General features: G+C 41.9%; 1 protein-coding gene across 2 annotated transcripts; it reads left to right on the forward strand.

The window, feature by feature from the left end:
* The first annotated feature begins 345 nt into the window (after window positions 1–345).
* PSPH (phosphoserine phosphatase) lies at window positions 346–22,112 on the forward strand. Of its 2 annotated transcripts, none has more exons than XM_036020870.1 (6): window positions 346–635; window positions 16,486–16,644; window positions 17,291–17,425; window positions 18,101–18,246; window positions 19,229–19,377; window positions 21,623–22,112. In XM_036020870.1, exons 2-6 carry the CDS (start codon window positions 16,505–16,507, stop codon window positions 21,728–21,730), a joined length of 678 nt encoding a protein of 225 aa, XP_035876763.1. In that variant the 5' UTR covers window positions 346–635; window positions 16,486–16,504; the 3' UTR covers window positions 21,731–22,112. The 2 variants fall into 2 exon arrangements, with proteins under 2 accessions (XP_035876763.1, XP_028370072.1); XM_028514271.2 differs by having other exon boundaries at window positions 16,489–16,644.
* The last annotated feature ends 273 nt before the right edge of the window (window positions 22,113–22,385 follow it).

The raw sequence follows: 22,385 nt of genomic DNA on the forward strand, positions 1-22,385 counted from the left end.
CACTCATGGTTTTCTGCATTTTAGTTGAGAATATAAATGATTTCAAACATTCTCTTGGGACTTATGTTCTTACAAGAGCATAATGTCAAAACAGGCCCCTTAGAGGCTTTGGTTAATGGCAGTCAGTTCAGAGGTCCCTCGTTTCTCTCACGTACCCTTATCCCCAAGTGGTGATGACCGTGGGGAGCGCTTCTGAAAGTCGGGTGCTCTTTCGCGCCACCTCTGTAAAGTGGAGGTGATGCTCCTTTTTAGCAAAGCGTCCGCCGCCTTGGAGTGCAGGTCTTGGTCAGAGGGGCTGAGCCCAGAGAAGGAGGAGGGGCGGGCTCCGGGAGCCCCTCCTTGGGGGCGGGGCCACGGGCTTCTTCCCAGCCCGGCTCTGCAGTTCTCAGTTTAGGTAAGCACTTGCAAAGCAGACCAGAAATCACCACACTTAGCAGCAGATCTCAAATGGTTGTTTGATACAGAAAGGCTTTGCCGGTCTGCCTAGGTCACCTCCCTCGGAACTGCGAGCCTGAACGCGACTGAACGTCAGAGCCAGCCCTCAGCCCCTGCAACAGTCGGAAGGTTCCAGCCGCGGGAGTCCTGGAGGCGGCGGCGGCGGCCCAGGAAGCAGCAGCAGCAGCAGCAGCACCAGGGTGAGCCCGGGCATGTGTTTATCACTTGGTGTGCCCAGCTTTCTGATTTACCCGTCTGCCTCTTCCACATCCAGGGCCTCTATGATTCTACATTTATTTTTCTTAATCGGGATAGGTAAAATATTTCGTGGGATTTCAAGGTTTTCTTTTCATCAATTTACTTTTATGTACTTTTGGCTTCTTTTATCCTACCTCTGCCTGTTAACAAACTGCATGAATGAATGATGCAATCCTGCATGGGGGAATCATCAATACAAGACTAGGAAAATCTCCAAAATTTAGAGTTGTGGTGTCTGACTTTGTCATCTTCTTCCCCATTAGAATTAGAAGTTTAAATAAGTGCTTACCAGATACATTGTTGTATTTGTAGAAATACAGCTTCAGAACGAGAGTTAAATTTTTTATTCATAAACTTATTTACTCTATTTTCCTTATGTGACTTGCACATTATGGTTACTCTTTAAATATCTGACCGGTATTGGAATGAGGATCAGGAAAGAAAATAATGAAATCCAAGGTTTCTATATTTATTACAACTGCCTGCTAGGTTTTCATTATAATAATGATCATGGTCCTGTCACTTTCATTGTTGAAACAAAGTAGTCGGTATGTTTTAAGGTTTTAAATAATTTGATACATGCCTGATAACTTTTAAAAAAGTATATATATTTATTTTTTTAGAGAGAAGGGAAGGGAGGGAGAAAGAGAGGGAGACACATCCATGTGAGAGAGAAACATCTATGGGTTGCCTTTCCTCCAAGCCCTGTCAGGGATGAACCCACAACCCAGGTATGTGCCCTGATTAGGAATCGAACCCAGAGACCTTTCACTTTGCCGGACCATGCCCAACCAAATGAGCCACACCTTCCAGGGCCTAATAACTTTTTAAAGCTAACATTTAATTGATGTATAAATTCAGGCAATAATACGTATACATTTTAAGTGTACATTTTCATTAATTTTGACAATTTTATACACACTTAGTCGCCACCACAGTAGACTACTTCCATTTTTCCCAGGGCCTCTTTGTGCTCTGGTCCCGCCATCGCTAGCTCCACTGACCTGATTTTTGTCTTTTGTATAATGCATTTGTTTGCATTTTCTAAGTTTTCATATAAATGGAATATATTTCTATTTACCTTTAAAAATTTTATTTTATTTTATTTATTTTTTTAAAGATTAATCTTTTTTAAAGATTTTATTTATTTATTTTTAGAGAGGGAAGAGAGGGAGAAAGAGAGAGAGAGAGAAACATCAATGTGCGGTTGCTGGGGGTGATGGCCTGCAACCCAGGCATGTGCCCTGACTGGGAATCAAACCTGCGACACTTTGGTTCCCAGCCCCTGCTCAATCCACTGAGCTACGCCAGCCAGGGCTATTTTTTATTTTTGATTTAGAGAGAGGGGAAAAGAGGGAGAAAGAGAGGTTAAGAGACATCCGACTGGCTGCCTTCTGCACTTGCCCCAGGGGACCGAGCCTGCAACCAGGTGTGTGCCCTGACCTGTAATCAAACTTATGACCTTTCAGTTTATGGGAGGAAGGCTGACCAACTGAGCCACACAGGCCAAGACTGGAATCATATTTTTTGATATCTATTTTATAGCATGTATCAGCAGTTAATTCCTTTTTATTGCTGAGTAGTGTTCCCTTGTGGGGATATACCACAATTTGTGTATACAGTTATCTACTGATGGACATTCTAGCTCCTATCACAGATAAAGCTGCTATGAATATGTTTTCATTTCTCTTTGGTAAATCTCCTGGAGTGAGGTTGCTAAGTCTTATGGTAATTGTATGTTTAACTTTGTAAGACACTGCCAAAATGTTTTTACCATTTTTCATCCCCACCAGCAATGTATAAGAGTTCTAATTGTTCCATGTCCTCACCAATACCTGGTATTGTCAGTCTTTTTTATTTTAATCATTTTTCTTTTGAGTTTATTTGCATTATCTATCTTCTTTTTAGAAATGTCTATTTAGCCCTGGTTGGTGTGGGTCAGTGGATTGAGTGCTGGCCTGTGAACCAAAGGGTCATGGGTTCGATTCCCAGCCAGAGCACATGCCTGGGTTGCAGGCCAGGTCCCCAGTAAGGGAACGTCGAGAGGCAACCACACATTAATGTTTCTCTCCCTCTCTTTCTCCTTCCCTTCCCCTCTCTCTAAAAATAAATAAATAAGAAATGTTTATTCAAATCTTTTGCCCAGTTTTTAATGTTTTTTTTTTGTCTTATTATTGAGTTGTATGGCTTCTTTGTTCTGGACAAGCTCATTGCTAAATATATGTATTGTGAGTACTTGTTTTTCCCATTCTGTGGGTTGCCTTTTCTTTCTTTTCCATAATGATATCTTTTGAAGGGCAGAAGCTTTTCATTTTGATGAAGTCCTATCACTTTTTCCTTTTATTATTCATGCTTTTAGGGTTTTGTTTAAGAAAATTTTGCCTATCTCAAGGTTGCTATATTAGCTGTTATTTTTATTTTTGTTTTAAGTTTAGGTTCGGTTTTACCCCTACCAGAAAATGAAACAGATGCTTTACATCATAGATATTTTCACAAATCTCTCGGCATTTCATATGTGTATACTTCCCTTCTGCCCAGAGACGAAGTAGTTCTTGGGCCACGATGCTGCCCTATATGGATTTGCCAGCCTTTTGTTTTAAAAAAATTTTTTTAAATATTACACTTGACATACAGTATTATATTAGTTTTGGGCGTACAACATACTGACTTACAAAGTAATCACCCCAGTAAGTCTAGTACCCATCTGATACCATACATAGTTATTACAATATTATTGACTATATTCCCTGTGCTGTACTTTACATTTCTGTGACTGGTTTTTTATTTTAAGATTTTATTTATTTTTAGATAGAGGGGAAGACAGGGAGAAAGAGAGGGAGAGAATCATCAACGTGTGGTTGCCTCTCACCTGCCCCCTACTGGGGATCTGGCCCAAACCCAAGCATGTGCCCTGACTGGGCATTGAACCAGTGACCCTTTGGTTTGCAGGCTGGCACTCAATCCACTGAGCCACACCAGCCAGGGCAACTGTGACTGTTTTTGTACCTGGCAATTTGTACATATTAATTCCTTCTCCTCTCTCACCCATCCTGCCAACCCTTCTCCCAACTGGCAACCGTCAATTTGTTCTCTGTATCTATGTATTTGTTTCTGTTTTGTTTGTTGGTTTATTTTGTTTTTTAGATTCTACATATAAGTAAAATCATATGATATTTGTATTTCTCTGTTTGACTTATTTCAGTTAGCATAATACCTTCTAGGTCCATCCATATGGTTGCAAATGGCAACATTTCTGCCTTTTTTATGGTTGAGTAATATTCCATTATATATACACACCACTACTTTAACCATTCATTTATACATGGTTACCGAGGTTGCTTATATATCTTGGCTATTGTAAATAATGGTGCACTGACACAGAGGTGCATATGTCTTTTTAAATCAGTATTTTGGATTTCTTTGGATAAATACCTGGAAGTGGAATTACTGGGTCATGTGGTAGTTCTATTTTTAATTTTTTGAAGAACTTCCATACTGGCTACACCAGTTTACAATCCCACCAACAGTGTATAAGAGTTCCCTTTTCTCCACAGCCTCGCCAACAGTTGTTTGTTGATTTATTGATGATAGCCATTCTGGCAGGTGTGAGGTGGTCTCACTGTGGCTTTCATTTGCATTTCTCTGATAATTAGTGACATTGAGTATCTTTTCATATGTCTCTTGGCCATCTTATTTCCTCTTTGGAGCAATGTCTATTCAATTTTTCTTTTTTAAAGTATATTTTATTGATTGTGCTATTACGATTGTCTCACTTTTTCCCCTCTTCTTTATTGCCCTTCCCTCTGCACACCTCTCACCATTATTCCCAACTCCCCCCGCCACCTTAGTTCATGTCCATCGGTTGTGCATATAGGTTCTTTGGCTTCTCAATTTCCTATACTATTCTTAACCTCCCCTTGTCTATTTTGTACCTACCAATTATGCTTCTTATTCCCTGTGCCTTTTTCCCCATTCTCCCCACTCCTCCTGCTGATAACCCTCCACGTGATCTCCATTTCTGTGATTTCTCCATTCTAGTTGTTTGCTTAGTTTGCTTTTGTTTCTGTTTTTTTTTTTTTTAGGTTCAGCTATTGATAGTTGTATGTTGTCATTTTACTGTTCATATTTTTTATCTTCTTTTTCTTAGATAAGTCCCTTTAACATTTCATATAATATAGCTTGGTGATGATGAACCCTTTTAACTTGACCTTATCTGGGAAGCACTTTATCTGCCCTTCTATTCTAAATGATAGCTTTGTTGGATAGAGTAATCTTGGACGTAGGTCCTTGTCTTTCATGACTTTGAATACTTCTTTCCAGGCCCTTCTTGCCTGTAAGGTTTCTTTTGAGAAATTAGCTGATAATCTCATGAAACTCCTTTGTAGGTAACTGTCTCCTTTTCTCTGGCTGCTTTTAAGATTCTCTCTTCATTTTTAATCTTGGGTAATGTAAGTATGATGTGCTTTGGTGTGTGCTTCCTTGGGTACAACTTTTTTGGGACTCTCTGAGCTTCCTGGACTTCCTGAAAGTCTATTTCCTTTGCCAGATTGGGGAAACTCTCCTTCATTATGTTTTCAAATCAGTTTTCAGTTTCTTGCTCTTCCTCTTCTCCTTCTGGCACCCCTATGATTTGGATGTTGGAATGTTGAAAGTTGTCCCAGCAATTTCTAAGCCTCTCCTCATTTTTTTGAATTCTTTGTTCTTCATTCTGCTCTGGTCGAACATTTCTTCCTTCTGCTCCAAACAGTTGACTTGAGTCTCAGTTTCCTTCCCTTTGCTGTTGGTTCCCTGTATATTTTTCTTTATTTCACTTTGCATAGCCTTCACTTTGTCCTCTGTTTTGTGACCATACTCAATCATTTCAGCGAGCATCCCGATTACCAGTGTTTTGAACTCCATATCTCATAGGTTGCCTATATCCTTGTTACTTAGTTCTTTTTCTGGAATTTTGATCTGTTCTTTCATTTGGGCCATATTTCTTTGCCCAGTGCACCTGTTACATCATAAGGGGTGGAGCCAGGGCAGAGTAACCAACTTAGAGAAGGGAGGAGAGGGAGAGAGGGACAGAAACATCAATGTGTGGTTGCCTTGTGTGCACCCCTTACCAGGGTCCTGGCCTGCAACCTAGGCATGTGTCCTAGACTGGGAATTGAACCAGTGACCCTCTGCTTTGCAGGCTGGCACTCAACCACTGAGCCACACCAGCTGGCCCAGATGGTGTGGCTCAGCCTTTATTTCTTATTTTAAAGATCCCATTTATTTATCATTATAGAGAAGGGAAGGAAAGGAGAAAGAGAGGGGGAGAAACATGGATGTGCGAGAGAAACATTGATTGGCTGCCTCTCACACATGCGCCAACCAGGGACTGGTCATGTGACCCAAGCATATGCCCTGACTAGGAATTGAACCTGGGACCTTTTGCTTTGCAGTATGATGCCCAATCAACTGAGCCTCACTGGTCAGGGCTAAGTTTTTTTCTGTTTGTTTTTAGTGTATAGAAATGCAACCAATTTTTGAATATTAGTTTTGTATCCTGCTACTTTACTAAACTGCATTTATAGTTTTAATAGTTGGTGGAATCTTTAGGGTTCTCTATATACAATACCATGTCATCTACAAATAATGACAATTTTACTTCTTTCTTCCCACTATGGATGCTTTTTTTTTCCTTTTACTTGTCTTATTGCTATGGCTAGGACTTACAATACTATGTTGAGTAAAAGTGGTGAAAGTGGAATCCTTGCCCTGTACCTGATCTTAAAGAAAAAGCTTTTAGCTTTTCACCAGTATAATGTTAGCTGTAGGTTTGTCATGTGGCTTTTATTGTGTTGAAATGTGTTCCTTCTATTCCCACTTTGCTGAGACTTTTTTATCATAAATGGATGTTGGATTTTTAAAAAGATTTTATTTATTTATTTTTAGGGAGATGGGAAAGGAAGGAGAAAGAGAGGGAGAGAAACACCAATGTGTGGCTGCCTCTCATGTGCACCCTACTGGGGACCTGGCCTGAAACCCAGGCATGTGCCCCAACTGGGAATTGAACTGGCAGCCCTTTGGTTCACAGGCCCGCACTCAATCCACTGACCTATGCCAGCCAGGGCGGATGTTCGATTTTTTAAGTGTTATTTTGCATCTATTGATATGATCATATGATATTTCATTATTCATTTTGTTTATGTGGTTTATCATGTTAATTGATTTGCAATTGATATTTAATTGATATTTAACTAACTTTGCATTTGGGAATAAATTCCACTTGATCATGGTGTATGATTTTTTTAATGTATTGCTGGATTTAATTTGCTAATATTTTGTTGAAGATTTTTGTTTTTGTGTTAATCTGGCATGCTAATTTTTTTGTAGTGTCTTTTTCTGGTATTGGTAGGTGGTAATGTTGGCCTTGTAAAATGATTTTGAGAGTGTTCTATCCTCTTCAATATTTTGGACTAGTTTGAGAGGGATAGATATCAACTCTTCTTTGAATTTTTGGTAAAATTCATCTGTGAAGTCTTTGTTCCAGGGCTGGGTTGGCAGAGGGTTCACCAAATAGCAATGGCACCTGTCCTGGTTGGGTAACTCAGTTGGTTAGAACATTGCCCTGATATGTCAAGGTTGTGGGTTTGATCCCTGGTCAGGCAGGGCACATGCAGGAGTCAACCAATGAATGCATAAATAAACGAAACAACAGATTGATGTTTTTTTTCCTTTCTATCTCTAAAATCAATCAATCAATCAATCAATCAAAAAACAATTGCACCTGCCAGCACTTCTATCACAGGAGAGAGCTGCCCTGACCATTGTTTCTGAAGTTTGTTAATTCAGCTCCTCCCTTTATGTCCCTGGTGCTTTTTGAGCTGCTGGCCCAGCATTTGGAGCCCAGAGTGAGTGAGCCTGTGAGTGGGTTTGTGTGTGGTCCCTTTAAGATCTGCAATGCCTAGGTCTCCAGCAGCCCTTTGTATTCCTCAGCCACAATTCCTGCTGGTTTTCACAGCCAGCTGTTATGGGGACAGAGCTCTGAGCTGGAGAGCCCTGTGTGGGCGTTGGGACCTCTGCTTCCTCCTCACAGTGTTAATATCCCTCCTGATTCTTAACCATGGGTGTGAGAGCCGCTCATTTCCTGTCTCTGCTTTTCCTACCAGTATGAATGAGGCTTCTTCTTTATAGCCTTAATTATAGAAATTCTGTTCAGCTAGCCTTCAAGTGGTTCTCAGTGATGACTTCTCTATAATTTAGTTGTAATTTTGATGTTGCAGGAGAAGGTGAGCATAGCATTAACCTACTCTGCCACTTTGGTCAGAAGCTATCAACAGACATTCATTTTCTCACAGTTTCTGTGGGTCAAACATCTGGAAGCAGCTTAGCTGGGTGGTTCTGGCTTAGGGTCTGTTAAGAGGGTGTAGTTAGTCAAGATCAACTTATTTGAAAGCTTTATTAGGGGAGGATTGGCTTCCTAGCCCACTCACATGTCATTGGCAGGATTCAGTTCCTTGAGGGTTGTTGGACTGAGGCCTTGGTTCCTGACTGGTTGTTTGCTAGAGGTCCCTCAGTTCTGTCACAGGTGCCTGTCCTTAGGGCAGCTGCCTAGAAGGCATCTGCCTTCCCTCAGAGCAAAGTGGGAGGAGGGGCAGAGGCCAAATAGAAGCCACTATGTTTTGCTTTGTTTTTGAGATTAGCTCACTTAGAAAACAAACAAACAAACAAACAAACAACTTTTCTTTAAAAATAATTTGAAGTGGTTATGGATTCACAGGAGTTTACAGAGAAATATACAGGGAAGTCTCACACACTCCTCTTTCCCCGATGTCCCTTCCCCTGAGGCCAGTATCTCAAGTAACTGACATTGGGACAATCCATAGAACTTCAGATATCACAGTTATATATGCACTCACTTATGTCACAGTCTGATCTAGCAAGCAATATCCTGTCACTGCCACCTCATTCTAGTCACTGGAAAAGAGCCACTAAATCCATTCATAATTGAGGGCAGGGGGTTACAGAAGGGTCCGAATTCAAGGAGCCATTGTGGAGGCTGCCTACCACATTCACGAAATTTTTCTCCTACGTTTTAGAAGTTTTATAAAAACTTCTTTGTAGCTTTGTATACAACTTATGTTGTAGCTTTTATTTTACTTTGCCTTGTTTTATTTCGAGTTAATTTTTGACATTGGAAATCTATGAATTCAAAGATTTCTATATTTTATTACAGCTACCAGGTAGGATTTCAATATAATAATGATTATAGTCCTGTTATTTTCATGCTTGTGAAACAAAATAGAAGGGATTTTTTAAATTTTCAAATGATTTAATACATGCCCAATTAAAACAAAAGTCAAGTAGCAATGTATGAATTCCAAATTAGAAGGGAAATATGGCAGGCCTTTGTAGTTAACTATGGCACAGGTGGCAAACACAAGGCCCACAGGCCAAATCTGGCCCTCCACCTTGTTTTATCTGGCCTGGCACCTTGTTTCTACTGTTAAGGAGTAGTTACATGTATACAGTCCTAAATTACATTCGGCCCTTTGAAGGCAACCACGAGGCTGATGTGGCCCCCGGTGAAAATGAGTTTGACACCCCTGAACTATTGTCTTTTAGATGTAAATGGTATCAAAGAATGAGTAAACTATACTAAAAAAGCAAATTTGAAATACGACTTTGGTTGCCCAGCCATTCCAGGCAGGGGGTCTTCTCTTAGGCTTAGCAGCTCTCTGGGAGGCTTCCCTAGGCTGCAGCTCTCCCCTGCAGTAGGGGAGTAGGATTTGGAACACCCAGAGAGGCCAGTCACACTTAGTGGAATGGGAGAAGAGATGCTAGACTTGCCCCCCCAGCTACTGGGCTCTTCCCCTTCAGAAGAAAGAGTACTACCCCATGTGACTTGGGTGAGGGGAGGGGTACACTGGACCCTTTTTGAGTTCTACATTTGAACCTTATGAATTATTTATGTCCATTCTGTCTCCCTTCCTTCTCAACCTCACCTTTCCCTGGTGTTGTTAACCATTTCTTGTTATCCTTTGTTTTTCTTCATAGATTTTGCACTTTTATCCATGTCTATTGACAGTTTTAATTATGAGGACTGTAATTCAAGTGGTTGCCTTTGTTCCCTTGTTTTCTGGCAGCAGGACTCTTGTCTGACTGTTCTTGGAATGCTGTAGACTTTGTCTCCTCATTTGGAAGACAGCAGGGGCTGTTTGGCAGCCTGCAAGTACCCCTGTCCACTTGCTTCTCTGTGTCTGCGTTTTGTTCTCCCGGTGGACCCTCTTTCCCTTCTCCTCGCCTTTGTACCCTGCTAATCAGGTGTAGGTAATTTCCTGTCAGACCTGAAGCTTTTGCAGAGTCAAAGCTACAGAACAGAATGTTTAACTCCTCTTTAGTGGTAGAAGGAGGCAGAAGTCAAGTGCGTCCCAAAGGAAGCAGCCTCTGGAAACGCTGCATTGGACTCTTTGTGCCAGTCCTAGGAGGAGGGAGAGTGAAGCCAGTCTCCGTCTTTCTAATCACGGGTCTGGACCTGGAGGTTCACTTCCTGGTACTTAGTTTCTAGGCTCTTCTTGCTGTTGCAGAATTCATGAGATCTCTCTCAAAGGAATTTGTCGTCAGAACTTTGTGCTGCATTTCTATTGAGGAACGAAGCAGGAAGAGAAGTGTCTCCTGGGAATCCAGCACTGGAGACCCATGAGTCGGATTTGTCTTATTTTGTGTTTGTTTTATGTTTGTCCATCAGTTAGCAGTCTACTCTTTACCTAAATTTTAAACGTTATCTGCTCTAACTGATGTGGTATGCATAAAATCTCAGGTTCCCCAAAGAATAGTTGTTCTTTTTTCTTTTATCCTAAAATATAGTATAAGTTGTAACCCTAATCCTAGTTACAGGGAGTAGTTTGGATTCTGATCCAGAAGCTCTCAGACTGCATTTGCTCATTGTTTCAGCTGCCCGGAGGGCCTGAAACAGAGCAGCGTCTGCTGCCAAGGCTGCCCAGGTGGAGCCCATCTAAGCTGAGAAAGCTTTGTTCTCTCAGCTGTGCTTGACCTCCACAATCTCTGTACCAGCTTGTGTTTGTTCTCATACGGGTCAAGGTGAGGGGTCTCTCCTAACAAGAGGGGAAGTTGGTGCAAGTTTTCCAGATGCCGCTTGTAAAATGCATAGATGGAGAAGTTGGAAGAGAGATTTCTTGGGTGAGGAGTTTTCCCCTTCTTTGAAATTGGGCCTCCTAAGGCTGGCCCTGAAGAGAAACTTGCTTTTGTACTTTTTGAGCTGGGGGAGAGAAGGAGTTGTCAGTGGTGGCTTTTTTTTATCAGTTGGCCCTCTGCTTTCCCTGGATGACCACCTGGGGCCCAGAAGCTCCAGCGGGGCTGGGGTCCTATTCTGAGCCACAGAAGGCAGTGAGTGGTCCAGTGGTCAGACTGGGCCTGGAAGCTGCCACGGCTGAGCTCAGACCCACCCACCAGGATTTCTTTCACCCCTATTCCTGTCCTGTCTCCCCTGAAGGGCCATCTATGAGGGATTCAGAGTTCATTCTCCAGAAATAATTTTCTTGGTGTGAAATTCTAGTATAGACAATTTTCTTTGAAGCAACTGAATTTAACTCAGCAGACCCCCCCCCACCCCCCGCAAAGCTATGAGAATTTTCAATAGGTATGAATTATGAGTCACTCCTGGTGGAAATAATGAAAGAAGAGGGACCCAGAAGTGAACAAGGAGGCAGAGCACTTGACAGTGTGGGTTGAAAGCAGACCAGAGCCAGAAGGGCAGTCTATGGGCTGTGGAGAGGGGGGAATGTGGAGCCCCTTGGATTTCCTGGCTTGGGGAGAATTTGACAGCTTATGAATCCTGTCTGTTTGCTGGTCTCCTAAAGACTGTGGAGACCTTCTTCTTTCACTGTGAGTGAATCATCACTCACTGTGTTGTATAGCTAGCAGAACTTTGGTCTGAATTCTTGATGAAAATTTTGCTATTTCCTGGGTTCACCTAAGGTTCTTATTGATGTTTAGCCTTATTTAGCTCTGCTTAATTTACCTACCTCTTTCATGTTGTCTCTGTGCATTTGAGCTCCAGGGTTTAGTTTTTTAGCCATCACTTAGGAGCTGTGTGACTTCAGATAAAGCATTTAACTTCCTTATACCTCTATTAGTTAATCTCTGAAATGGACACATTAATATTATTCCTGCAGAAAGGCATGGGACCCGGCCCAGATGATGGCTCTAAGGTTTCTTCCAACTTCAGCAAATGATGATATTGATTCTGTGTAGTCAGTATTGCTCTTTAAGGATTTTATTTCTTTATCTTGAGAGAGAGGGGAAGGGAGGGAGAGAAACATCAACGTGTGGTTGCCTCTTGCATGCCCCCTACTGGGGACCTGGCCTGCAACCCAGGCATGTGCCCTGAATGGGAACCGAGCCAGCAACCTTTAGGTTTTCAGGCTGGTGCTCAATCCACTGAGCCACATCAGCCAGGACATAAGGGCTTTAATTATAGGCTATGATAGCACACTACATTGGAATTGTTTTATTGAGAATAATATTCAGTTCTGTGTCGAGTTCTCAATAACTGCTTAGATTTGAGTCTGTCTAATTCACAAAACATTTACATAACACCTGGCTACTAGAAACAAAAATAGATTATTCAGTCAAGGTCCCTATTCTGAAGAAAGTAGGAGAGAAATGGGAGTGATTAATTAATTAATTTTGGACAGGAAAGGGGGAGAAAGGGTACAGTATAGGGAAGGTCATTTAATCTGCACTTTGAAGAATAAGTAGGAATTTGCCCATTAGACTTGAGGGATTGGGTGATTTCAGGCAGAGGGAACACCACTTGCAAAGGCGTAGAGGACTAATAAACCATGACATATTTAAGGAACAGGAAGCCTTTTGAATTCTTGAACATGGGTTGTGTGCATTGGGGGGAGGGGTGAAGAGCAATGGGGAATAGATTGGTGAAATGGATAGATTCCAAATCACGAAGGGCATAAATGAACTGAATAACAAAGACTTTTAATTAACTTATATTTTAATGGTGGGGAATGGATTAGCAAGAGCATCACTACGTCTTTTGTGATGTCTTAAGCTGATTTGATTCCAAAATCTTCAGCAGCCAAACCTGAATACAGGCAGGTATAGTAGTATTATAATGCAAATGCCCATGTTAAAAAAGTCTTTACCTTTTAGAAATATAGACTGAAATATTTTTGTATGAGATATGATTTACTTTGAGATAATGAGGGAAGGTGGTTGTGTGAGGGTGTGATATTGTGATTTACATTTGTAGCAAGAAACAAATGTTTGGTCTTTGTCAGAATTCCTTGCGACCGGTGATAAAGGTGCCTCTTGTTATGTTAATGCAGTGACTTTGGGACTATACCTTAGGACAGGGGTTATTTGCCAAGAGAGCAAACTATGTGATTAGAGGGTTGAAACTTTCATTCCCACACCCACCCCCACCCCATTCCTAGGAAGGGAGAGGGTCTGGAGCTTGCGGATTGGTGAACACTGGGAGTTGCTGGGAGAATCATGGGGCTGGAGAGGGAGGGCATCTCTTCCACCTGGCTGTTCCCAAGTGATCCTTTTATAATCAACCAATGATCTACTAAGTACCATATTTTGCTGTGCTTAATGCACACCCAGGTTTTATGTGCATTATACATGAGATTCTTGCTCTCACAGTGTGTAATCATTATACCCATGTATAATGTGCATCCTTATTTTTTCTCCTCAAAAATTTGGGCAAATAGTGTGCTTTATACATGGCATAATACAGTAAAATGTTTCTCTGAGTTCTGCAAGCCACTCTAGCAAATCAATCTAACCTGAGGAGGAGAGGTGAGGGAACCTCCAATCTATGGCTGGACTTGTGATGGGCATCTGAAGTGTGTATGTGGTCAGTCTTGTGGGACTGAACCCTAAGCGTGTGAAATCTGATGCTCTCCTTGGGTAGGTATCGTCAGAGTTGGGTTGAACTGTAGGACACCCTGATGGTGTTCGAGAATTGCTTGGATGTGTGGGAAACCCTCTCCTATGTTGAGACTGGGTGCAGAACCCTTTTTAGTAGGGTTGTTGATGAAGCCAGATTTTTTATGATTGTGGAAGCATACTTTTGTATGCATTTAAAATTTTCCACAATAAAAAGTTTAAAAAATGGGCTAGTTATGGCAATGTAATCCATTTGTCCCTCAGAAAATAATTGAGAGTCTATTAAAAAAAGGCTGAAATTGGTGTTTTGGAAAATTTTGGATTTTAGTATAAAGAGCTTGTAAACCAGGGGTGGAGGTGACATGTACGTAAATAAGTTTAAGATAAGTCCGAATATTGTGAGTTCCATATATTAGAAACAGGTCTAGATAAGGTACTGTGGAAGTTCTGGGGAGATAGAATGAAGATGGCATTGACCTTTACTCATTCACTCAGTGCTACAAACACTTCGGGCTTGGGCTTCACAGGCCTCACTGTGTCTGTTGCAGCTGCTCAGCTCATCTGTTGTGAGCAGCTGTGGTCACGTAAATGAGTGAACATGTCTATATTCCAATAAAACTTTGTTTATGGACACTAAATTTTGAATTTTCTGTAGCTTCACGTGTCTGTGAAAAAAATATAGTTGGAGTCATTTTATTTTAATGAATTTATTTCTTTAAAAGATTTTATTTATTTAGAAAGATGGGAGGGGAGGGAGAGAGGGAGAGAAACATCAATGTGAGGGGGAAACACTGATTGGCCCAGCCAGGGACGGAACCCACAACCCAGGCATGTGTCCGGACCAGCAGTTTAACTGGAGACCTTCTGCTTTGTTGGACGGCACCCAATCAACTGAGCCCCGGGGGGTCAGGGCCAATTGGAGCCACTTTAAAATAGGGTTGGAGCTGTCATTCCAGAGGGACTGCCTTGCCCAGCGTGTCTGGAGGCTTTGTAATGTTAAAACTGGGCCAAATAACCTTTGGACTGGACCTAAAGCAGCATTGTACCCAAAACAATTGTTTGCAAAGAGAGCAAGAGAGTAGATACTGTGACTCCAGGGACTGGCTGGGCTGAAAATCAAAAACCATTCTTTAGAATTAGAGCCATTTATTAGTCTATCTGCACCTATAGAAATTCCTTCCTTCCATTGATGCAGTTGTTCCCCTTCCCTTTCTCACAAGTGCTTCTTGGCTTCTAATCAGAACACTGGGTTTCCTTTTGAATCACTGCTTCCCAAATACCTGTGCTTTTGGGTCTCAAATGCTTGTTGCTTTTACTCTGGCCTTTTACCTTTAGGTGACACATCACAACATATTATTCTTCTATTTATTTTTTCAACTATTTAAAATGTAAAAATCATCCTTCATAAGCCAAACAAAAACAGATGGTGGCCTGGATTTGGCCTACTGCTGTAGTTTGCCAACCCCTGCCCTGGCTTAAAAGTTCCTCATCTCAACTTTGAACTGGGTCATTCTGCCAGATGCGTTGGTTAGAAATCAGTTACAAAGTGATTCGTCCAGCTTCTGCGAGTCTGTTTTTGGCCTATTCTAAATATAGATTATTTCCATCTTTCATGTGGCCTGTTCACAACATATTAGCGTCTCTGATGGGAAACTGGTCTAGATCTAGACAATCTCTGGGATACTGTTCACCCTGATGATTCTAGCCCATTGATTTTCTTAAATAAAAAACCTGCCCTGGCTGGTGTGGCTCAGTGGATTAAGCACTGGCCCATGAACCGAAGGGTTGCTGGTTTAATTCCCAGTCAGCGCACATGCCTAGGTTGTGGGCCAGGTCCCCAGCAGGGGGTATGTGAGAGGCAACCACGCACTTATGTTTCTCTCTCTGTCTTTCTCCCTCCCTTCCCCTCTCTCTATAAATAAATAAAATCTTTAAAAAATGTTTAAATTAAAAAACCTCAGAATTCATTTTGAAACTGTCTCTCATCGCTTCTGCAGCACCGTGGTCTCTCAGAGTTTCTTCGTGTGACCTTTCCTTTTCATTTTATTTCCCAGGCTTCTGACTCAGATGTTTCATCCCTGTGGGCTCTGTCCCTGCCTTCTCCTTTTCTCCCTCTTCTCCCCTGTGGTGACTTTCATCAGTCCATGCTTTCAGTTACTGACTCTACACTAGTGACTCTCTTCTGATGCATACTTACAGCCTTTCAAGGTTTCCCATTACCTAGAAGTAAAAATCCAAACTGCTTAGCCAGGCCCAAGGCCTCTCTTGGTCTGAATTCCTTGTGCATTGCCTGGCAGCTGGACTGCACCAGTTGGCAGCTTCCAGCATGTTATCCATTATTCTTCCTCCATGCCTTTGGCCAGGCCTTTCCCCGCTCTGCCATCCCTGCCCTCTCTCCTTGCCTCCATCTCCCTCCTTCCTGCTCCCAGCACACACCAAATTGATACCTTGCCTTTTAAGAAGCCACTCAGAGGGCTACTTGCCATTTAAGATTCAGCTCATATGCCCATGCCTCATGGAAGCCCTGTTTCATAGACCAGATTAAACATTTTCTTTGTGAGTCCATAGTACCTTATGTACATTTCTATTTTAGTACTTGCCTTATTGCATTTATTACTAGGTCAGAAACAGTTGCATACTGGTTGAACGTCAAATGCGCTGCTGCCTTCCCTAGGCTGAGTTGCTGGGAACAGACCTTTGGGTCTGCTCATCTTTGTAACCCGAGGCTGACCTTTAGAAGGTACTTAATTTGTGTTAAAATAATGAGTGGCATGCTTTTTTGGGCTATATTGAGTTTGATACAAATCAAGCACTTTGGCATTAGTAGGCAAAATTGGACTATTTATACTTATATTTTATGTCTTGAAGTATATTTATCACTTTTTGTTGTAGGAGGAATATTCTCCTAAGGATGGTCTCCCACTCAGAGCTGAGGAAAGTCTTCTGCTCGGCGGATGCAGTCTGCTTTGATGTCGACAGCACGGTCATCAGAGAAGAAGGCATCGATGAGCTGGCCAAGATCTGTGGAGTTGAGGACGCTGTGTCAGAAATGTAGGAACAGTGTTTATTCACTGTGGGAAATGACAAAGAATTGTAAAAGAGATTAACTTTGGATGACAGGCAGGATCAGAGCCACAATTCCCTGATTATAGTCCCTTGTTATGAAACATGGGCTCTAGGCTTTTCTTCCACCACTGACGGCTGAATCTGGTGATGCTCATCACCTAGTCATCCATTTACATGAATGTGGGTAAGACGCTCTCTTAGTCTGGGCAGGGGCACGGTGACCATCACCTACCAAACAGGATGACTTGGGTGGGTCCTCCAAGTGTCCGGTGCTTTGTGGCATGGTTGGAAGCGTGGCCGTGGTGGTTTGCTGGAAAGCTAGTTTAGGTTCAGAGTCTGTCACTGGATACCTGGATGACCCCTCCCGCCCTCCTTGTGCTCTCTGTAGTCACCAGGTCCTGAACCATTTCATGTTCAGCTGCGTTTGATACAGGACATGGCTTTAAAATATTTATGTGATTTTCAAGCACACCTTCAGTGGTTTGTTCTCATAGCGTCATAGCTTGTCTGTTATACAGGGGCCAGGCAGCCCCTTCCTCGTGGGTGGGTGTTGTGAGGAGCTGGGGGGTTAGGCATATAAACTTTGAGAACAGCTGACTTGGCGGGCCTGATTGTTGGGTGTTCCTCCTAGGACAAAGCGAGCCATGGGTGGGGCGGTGCCTTTCAAGGCTGCCCTCACAGAGCGCCTAGCGCTGATCCAGCCCTCCAGGGAACAGGTACAGAGGCTCATCACAGAGCACCCTCCACACCTGACACCTGGCATAAGGTAAGAGGATATACCTAGTCTGGGTATATTGTCTTCCTATTAGCACCTGCATTTTGGGGCACGTGCTCCTGAGGGCATCTCACCATTACTTTATTTATTTATTTATAAGATTTTATTTATTTCTTTTTAGAGAGAGAGGAAGGACGGGAGCAACAGAGGGAGAAACAGCAATGTGTGGTTGCCTCTTGCACACCCCGCACTGGGGACCTGGCCCACAACCCAGGCATGTGCCCTGACCAGGAATCAAACTGGCAGCCCTTTGGTTTACAGGCTGGCGCTCAATCCACTGAGCCACACCAGCCAGGGCATCACCATTACTTTAGAGCTCCCTTCTGTGTGGTTCTTTCGGCACTTACATAAGTGACCCTGCCCATGTCTGCCTTCCCTTTCGCCCCAGGGGGAGCACAGCCTCCTCTTTATCTTGCGTTTCTAGGTCAAAGGACAGATTACAGCTGTGGAATGGTTTCCTAAAACAGCCGAGCCCCATCCTTTAACTAATAAGTGCATTTAGAAAAGCATATATAAAACATTAATGCACCAGGCAATGTATACTTTATCCGACATATCTTGGGCAAATGCATTCAAGAGGAAAAATATATTTATGTTTTGATTTCTTTTTTATGTTTTCTCTTTTGTATTACACAGTGTTTGGTATTTTATATTTCTTTTTTACAGGGAACTAGTAAGTCACCTACAAGAGAGAAATGTTCAGGTTTTCCTAATATCTGGTGGCTTTCGGAGCATTGTAGAACATGTCGCTTCAAAACTTAATATCCCATTGACCAATGTATTTGCCAATAGGCTGAAATTCTACTTTAATGGTAAGACTTTGATAGTAACATTTTCCCTTTCTTATCAGTTTTAGTTTTCACTATCCTAGGCAATGTCTGTTGGAATGCAATATCAGCAAGGAGGCATCAGGGTTAAATACTAAGATAAAGACTTCTCTTGACTGATATCTTTTGCTCCTTGGTATCCTTTGCTCAGTAAAATAGTGTTGGGTCATCATTAGTATGTAAATACCTGTACTGAGTACAATGTTCATTTCTGTGTAACTCACATGATTTATTTTGTCATGCGTTATAGTTCAGTGTTATGAGAGCTCTCTTGTATTTAGACTCAGGAAGGAGACTCAGTTCATTAGCAAGTCACAGGGCTGCAGCTGCCTCTGGAGGTGCCTCCGGCCCCTTTAAGGGCCATCACAGAGGCCCAGCTGTGGTTTTAGATGTCTCCACATCTAAGGTCAATGGTAGCTGACATCAATAAAGCCAAATAATACAATGGGGACATCTGAATGGTGTTGGCAATAAAAATAAAGAAAAAATATTAATTTAACAATCTAAAATGTGCTAATAGAACACTTTCAAATGGTCAATAGCTAGAGGTCATTAAAAAAAGTGGAGAATGAGTGTAGTAGTTACTGTATGAGTGGAAATAACTGATTGAATGTAAGTTGGGATCTCCTCTGACATGAAGTTATATATTAACTTATTTTAAATTTACTATATTACCATTTCATGGTGTTCTGCTACCTTCACAAGGTTTGAGAACTACTACACTGGAAGCTTAGAGGATAAAATGAATTTACCCCAAGGTGTTTATGGTGTAAAGGAGCATTTGCGGTTTAAAAGCGAAGCTGGTTTACGCTGAGGAACAGGTGTGGGAGTCCAGGCTGTGTCCCTTTTCTGAGGACCACTCTTAGCTTTCTTGGTGACATTACGTAAGGCTACTATCTATGCAAAAAGCTGACCCTACTGATATAATTCTTTCTATCTTTAACCCTGTTTTAACTGCTCTTTTAAGGTGAATATGCAGGTTTTGATGAGATGCAGCCAACAGCTGAATCTGGTGGGAAAGGCAAAGTTATTAAACTTTTAAAGGAAAAGTTTCATTTTAAGAAAATAATCATGATTGGAGATGGAGCCACAGACATGGAAGCCTGTCCCCCTGCCGTATGTATTAAGCATACATATCTTTTCCTGGTTGTACTTCTGTTTTAGATGGCTGATGTAGAATTCAGTAAGATTTATGAGAGTTAAACAAAAGAACCTACATATCATGGTAAGATAAAAAACAATAAGTAAAGCAAATTTAATTTTACTATGTCAATTTATTTTTTGCAAACCCAAGAAAGGTTGCAAATAAGGAACTGAAAATCTTTTCATCTTTCAGCAACCTCTTGTCTGCGCCTCTCAGCCCCAGAGTGTGCTCATCAAGGTTTGGCTTCATTTCCTCAAATAACACCACAAATAATACAGCTCCTGCAACTATAACCAAAGTTTTTATGTCACTGTATATTTGATAGACTGTCTCCTTACACATTGTCTCATTTAACCCTCATAACAACCCTGTCAGGAGAAGTGTCATCGCCTTTTCACTGGTTGGAGAACTGAGGCTCGTGGAGGCTCGATAATGAGTCTATGTGAGTGATTCTGTTCTTCTCAGTGAATGCTGTTTTCTGAGACTGGCAGGAGACAGGTGCTATGTAGCAAGTGTACTAAGTATCGAAAGTGTCCATTTCACATAGGCCTTTGCCTTTCTCATCTCATCTCCTTCTATGAAGGAAAACTGAACTAAAAAATATAGTGGTGAATTTTTTTACTACCTAATTTCCTGAGATCTGAAAATCGTAATTGCCTTTGTAAATGATTCATCAAAAGTGATTAAACATCTTTTTGGAACCTGTTAACATTACTCGAATCAGTTAAAGGTAATGCATTCTTAGATAATTTACAACCGACACTGGGGCAGATGAAGTAATGAGCACTGGGCTAGTTGAATGAGGTGTACACAGACATAAGTGCAGAGTTCTCTCTGGAAGCTCCCGATCCGTGTTGAGATAGGACAAATTATACATTCTATACATTCTAGTAATTTATAATTATATTCCAAAATTATAAATAGCGTGACTGAACCAAGAGAAAGTGGCATGCGTGAGGTGTGTAGCCCTTGGGGGGTGGTCAGAGGAATCGGTGATCTAAAGGAAGGTTCGCAGGCACCCTGGCAGGGCTCAGGGGAGGAAGTTTCTGGAGGGACAGGAGGCCGCAAAGCAGAGTGGGATGTATGAGGCATAGTTCTGGGCTGGTCAGTGGGTAAGGACCAGCAGGAGTGGGTTTCTCATCACCAAACCAGTGAAGACCTTACGTTTTACCAGGCACTTGGGGTGCCTGGGAAGCCCTAGAAAGCTTTTGGAGAGAGGAGGAATGAGTCCCTGTGCTGGCCTGGCTGAGCTGGTGCTGGCAAGTGGAAAAAGCTGCCTGTGGCAGGATGCTCAGTTAGGAGGCTGTTTAACTGGAAGGGTACAAATCTACAATAGTGACTTTCCCCCCCGCTACTGTGGCATGAAAATTAAAACTAAGAGAAAGGGAAAGTAAGAGAATTTTGTACTTACCATTTAGTGTATATTGTGTCTATATCCTGCCAGAAATGAAGAAAAATACCATTTTAAAAGAGTTGGAAAAGGGCCCTCACCTGACCATGGTGGTGCCCTGATCTCAGGCTTCCAGGCTCCCAATCTGTGAGAAATAAATTTCTGTGGTCTATAAGCAAAAAAAAAAAAGAAAAGAAAAAGAAAAGAAAAAGACCATTGAATAACAGAAGGTATGACTTAATAGGAATTGAGGAAACACTGTAACTTTAAACAATTTTAAATGATGAAAGTAGAGTGCTTCCAGCAGATTCTGGGGCTGTCATCTCCCTCAGGCCAAGACTGACACACCTGCCAGGAAGGGCAGAAGAGGGAGGAGGGAGGGAGGGGCCAGCATCTCAGGTTCCTGCAGGGCACAGTGGGGAGAGGCCTGCTGTGGTCCAGATCTGAGGCACTGGGTGAGTTCCCCTGCACCACAGGCTTCTCTTTGATCTTCCCTCTTTGAAATTTCCTGGACCGGGTGTGATTGCTGAAGTCAGACATTTACCACCTGCTGTGATTTTACCTCTGTAAGCAGTTGTCTTGGTGGTAAGAGAGCTTCTATTCTCCAGAAGCCAGCAGTGTCCAGGGAATGGGTATGCAGTGGGGTCGTTCATTCCACTCATTCCGCAGGTGGGAGGCTCACAGGTTGCTCTGGAGGCACTGGACTGGAGTTGGCCTCACCTCTTTGCTTGGTTTATTCTTCCAAACAACACTTCTTGCCCTAGGTTGCTACTGCATGTTTTTCTTTTTTAAATAAAACTATCCCCTACCCCTTTCTTCCTTCTTAGGATGCTTTCATTGGATTTGGAGGAAATGTGATCAGACAACAAGTAAAGGACAACGCAGAATGGTACATCACTGATTTTGTAGAGCTTTTGGGAGAACTGGAAGAATAATCAATTTTTATATAGTTCACAACTTTGTATTTTTAAAAGTTATGCAGTTTTGTACCGTTTGCTTAAAATTGCCTATTACAACTTAATGGATAAATTTGGTACCGATTATCTGTACTTCCAAATAAACTATGATTAGGGCTTTTAGAAAGTTGCTTTAAAAAAAACAAAACAAAACAGAACTATAGTTCCAGTATTATGACCATCAATTACCTGGAGAGTTTTATAATCTGAATTCATTATGTATTTTCCTATCTTTATTTTATTTGAAGCTTTTTTAAAGGTGGAGAGTAAATTACCATAAACACCTTCCCTATTGAAAACATGATTAGGCGGTGAATATTAGTTTTCCCTTTGGTATACAAATAAAAGTTTATCCGTATATTAGAAAGAATTAGGGGAATTTTTATTTCTGCCTGTCATGTATTTCAATATGCAGTATTTCAAGTACTGTAGGTGTTTGAGTAGAAACAACCTGGAGGCAAAGGACCGAGGAACAAAGTGGAGAGCCCTCTGAGCGCAGCCCCCCAGCCGCCCCCACCACTCAGCCCCCACCAGCCCCCACACGGAGCGAAGGTTGGAATTTGTCATATATGGAATTGTTACAAAAGCTTTAAAAAAAGAACAATGGAGTCTTAAATGAAAGTGGATATTTGAT

This window comes from Phyllostomus discolor, chromosome 3 (assembly GCF_004126475.2).
Source record: "Phyllostomus discolor isolate MPI-MPIP mPhyDis1 chromosome 3, mPhyDis1.pri.v3, whole genome shotgun sequence".
NCBI lineage: Eukaryota > Metazoa > Chordata > Mammalia > Chiroptera > Phyllostomidae > Phyllostomus > Phyllostomus discolor.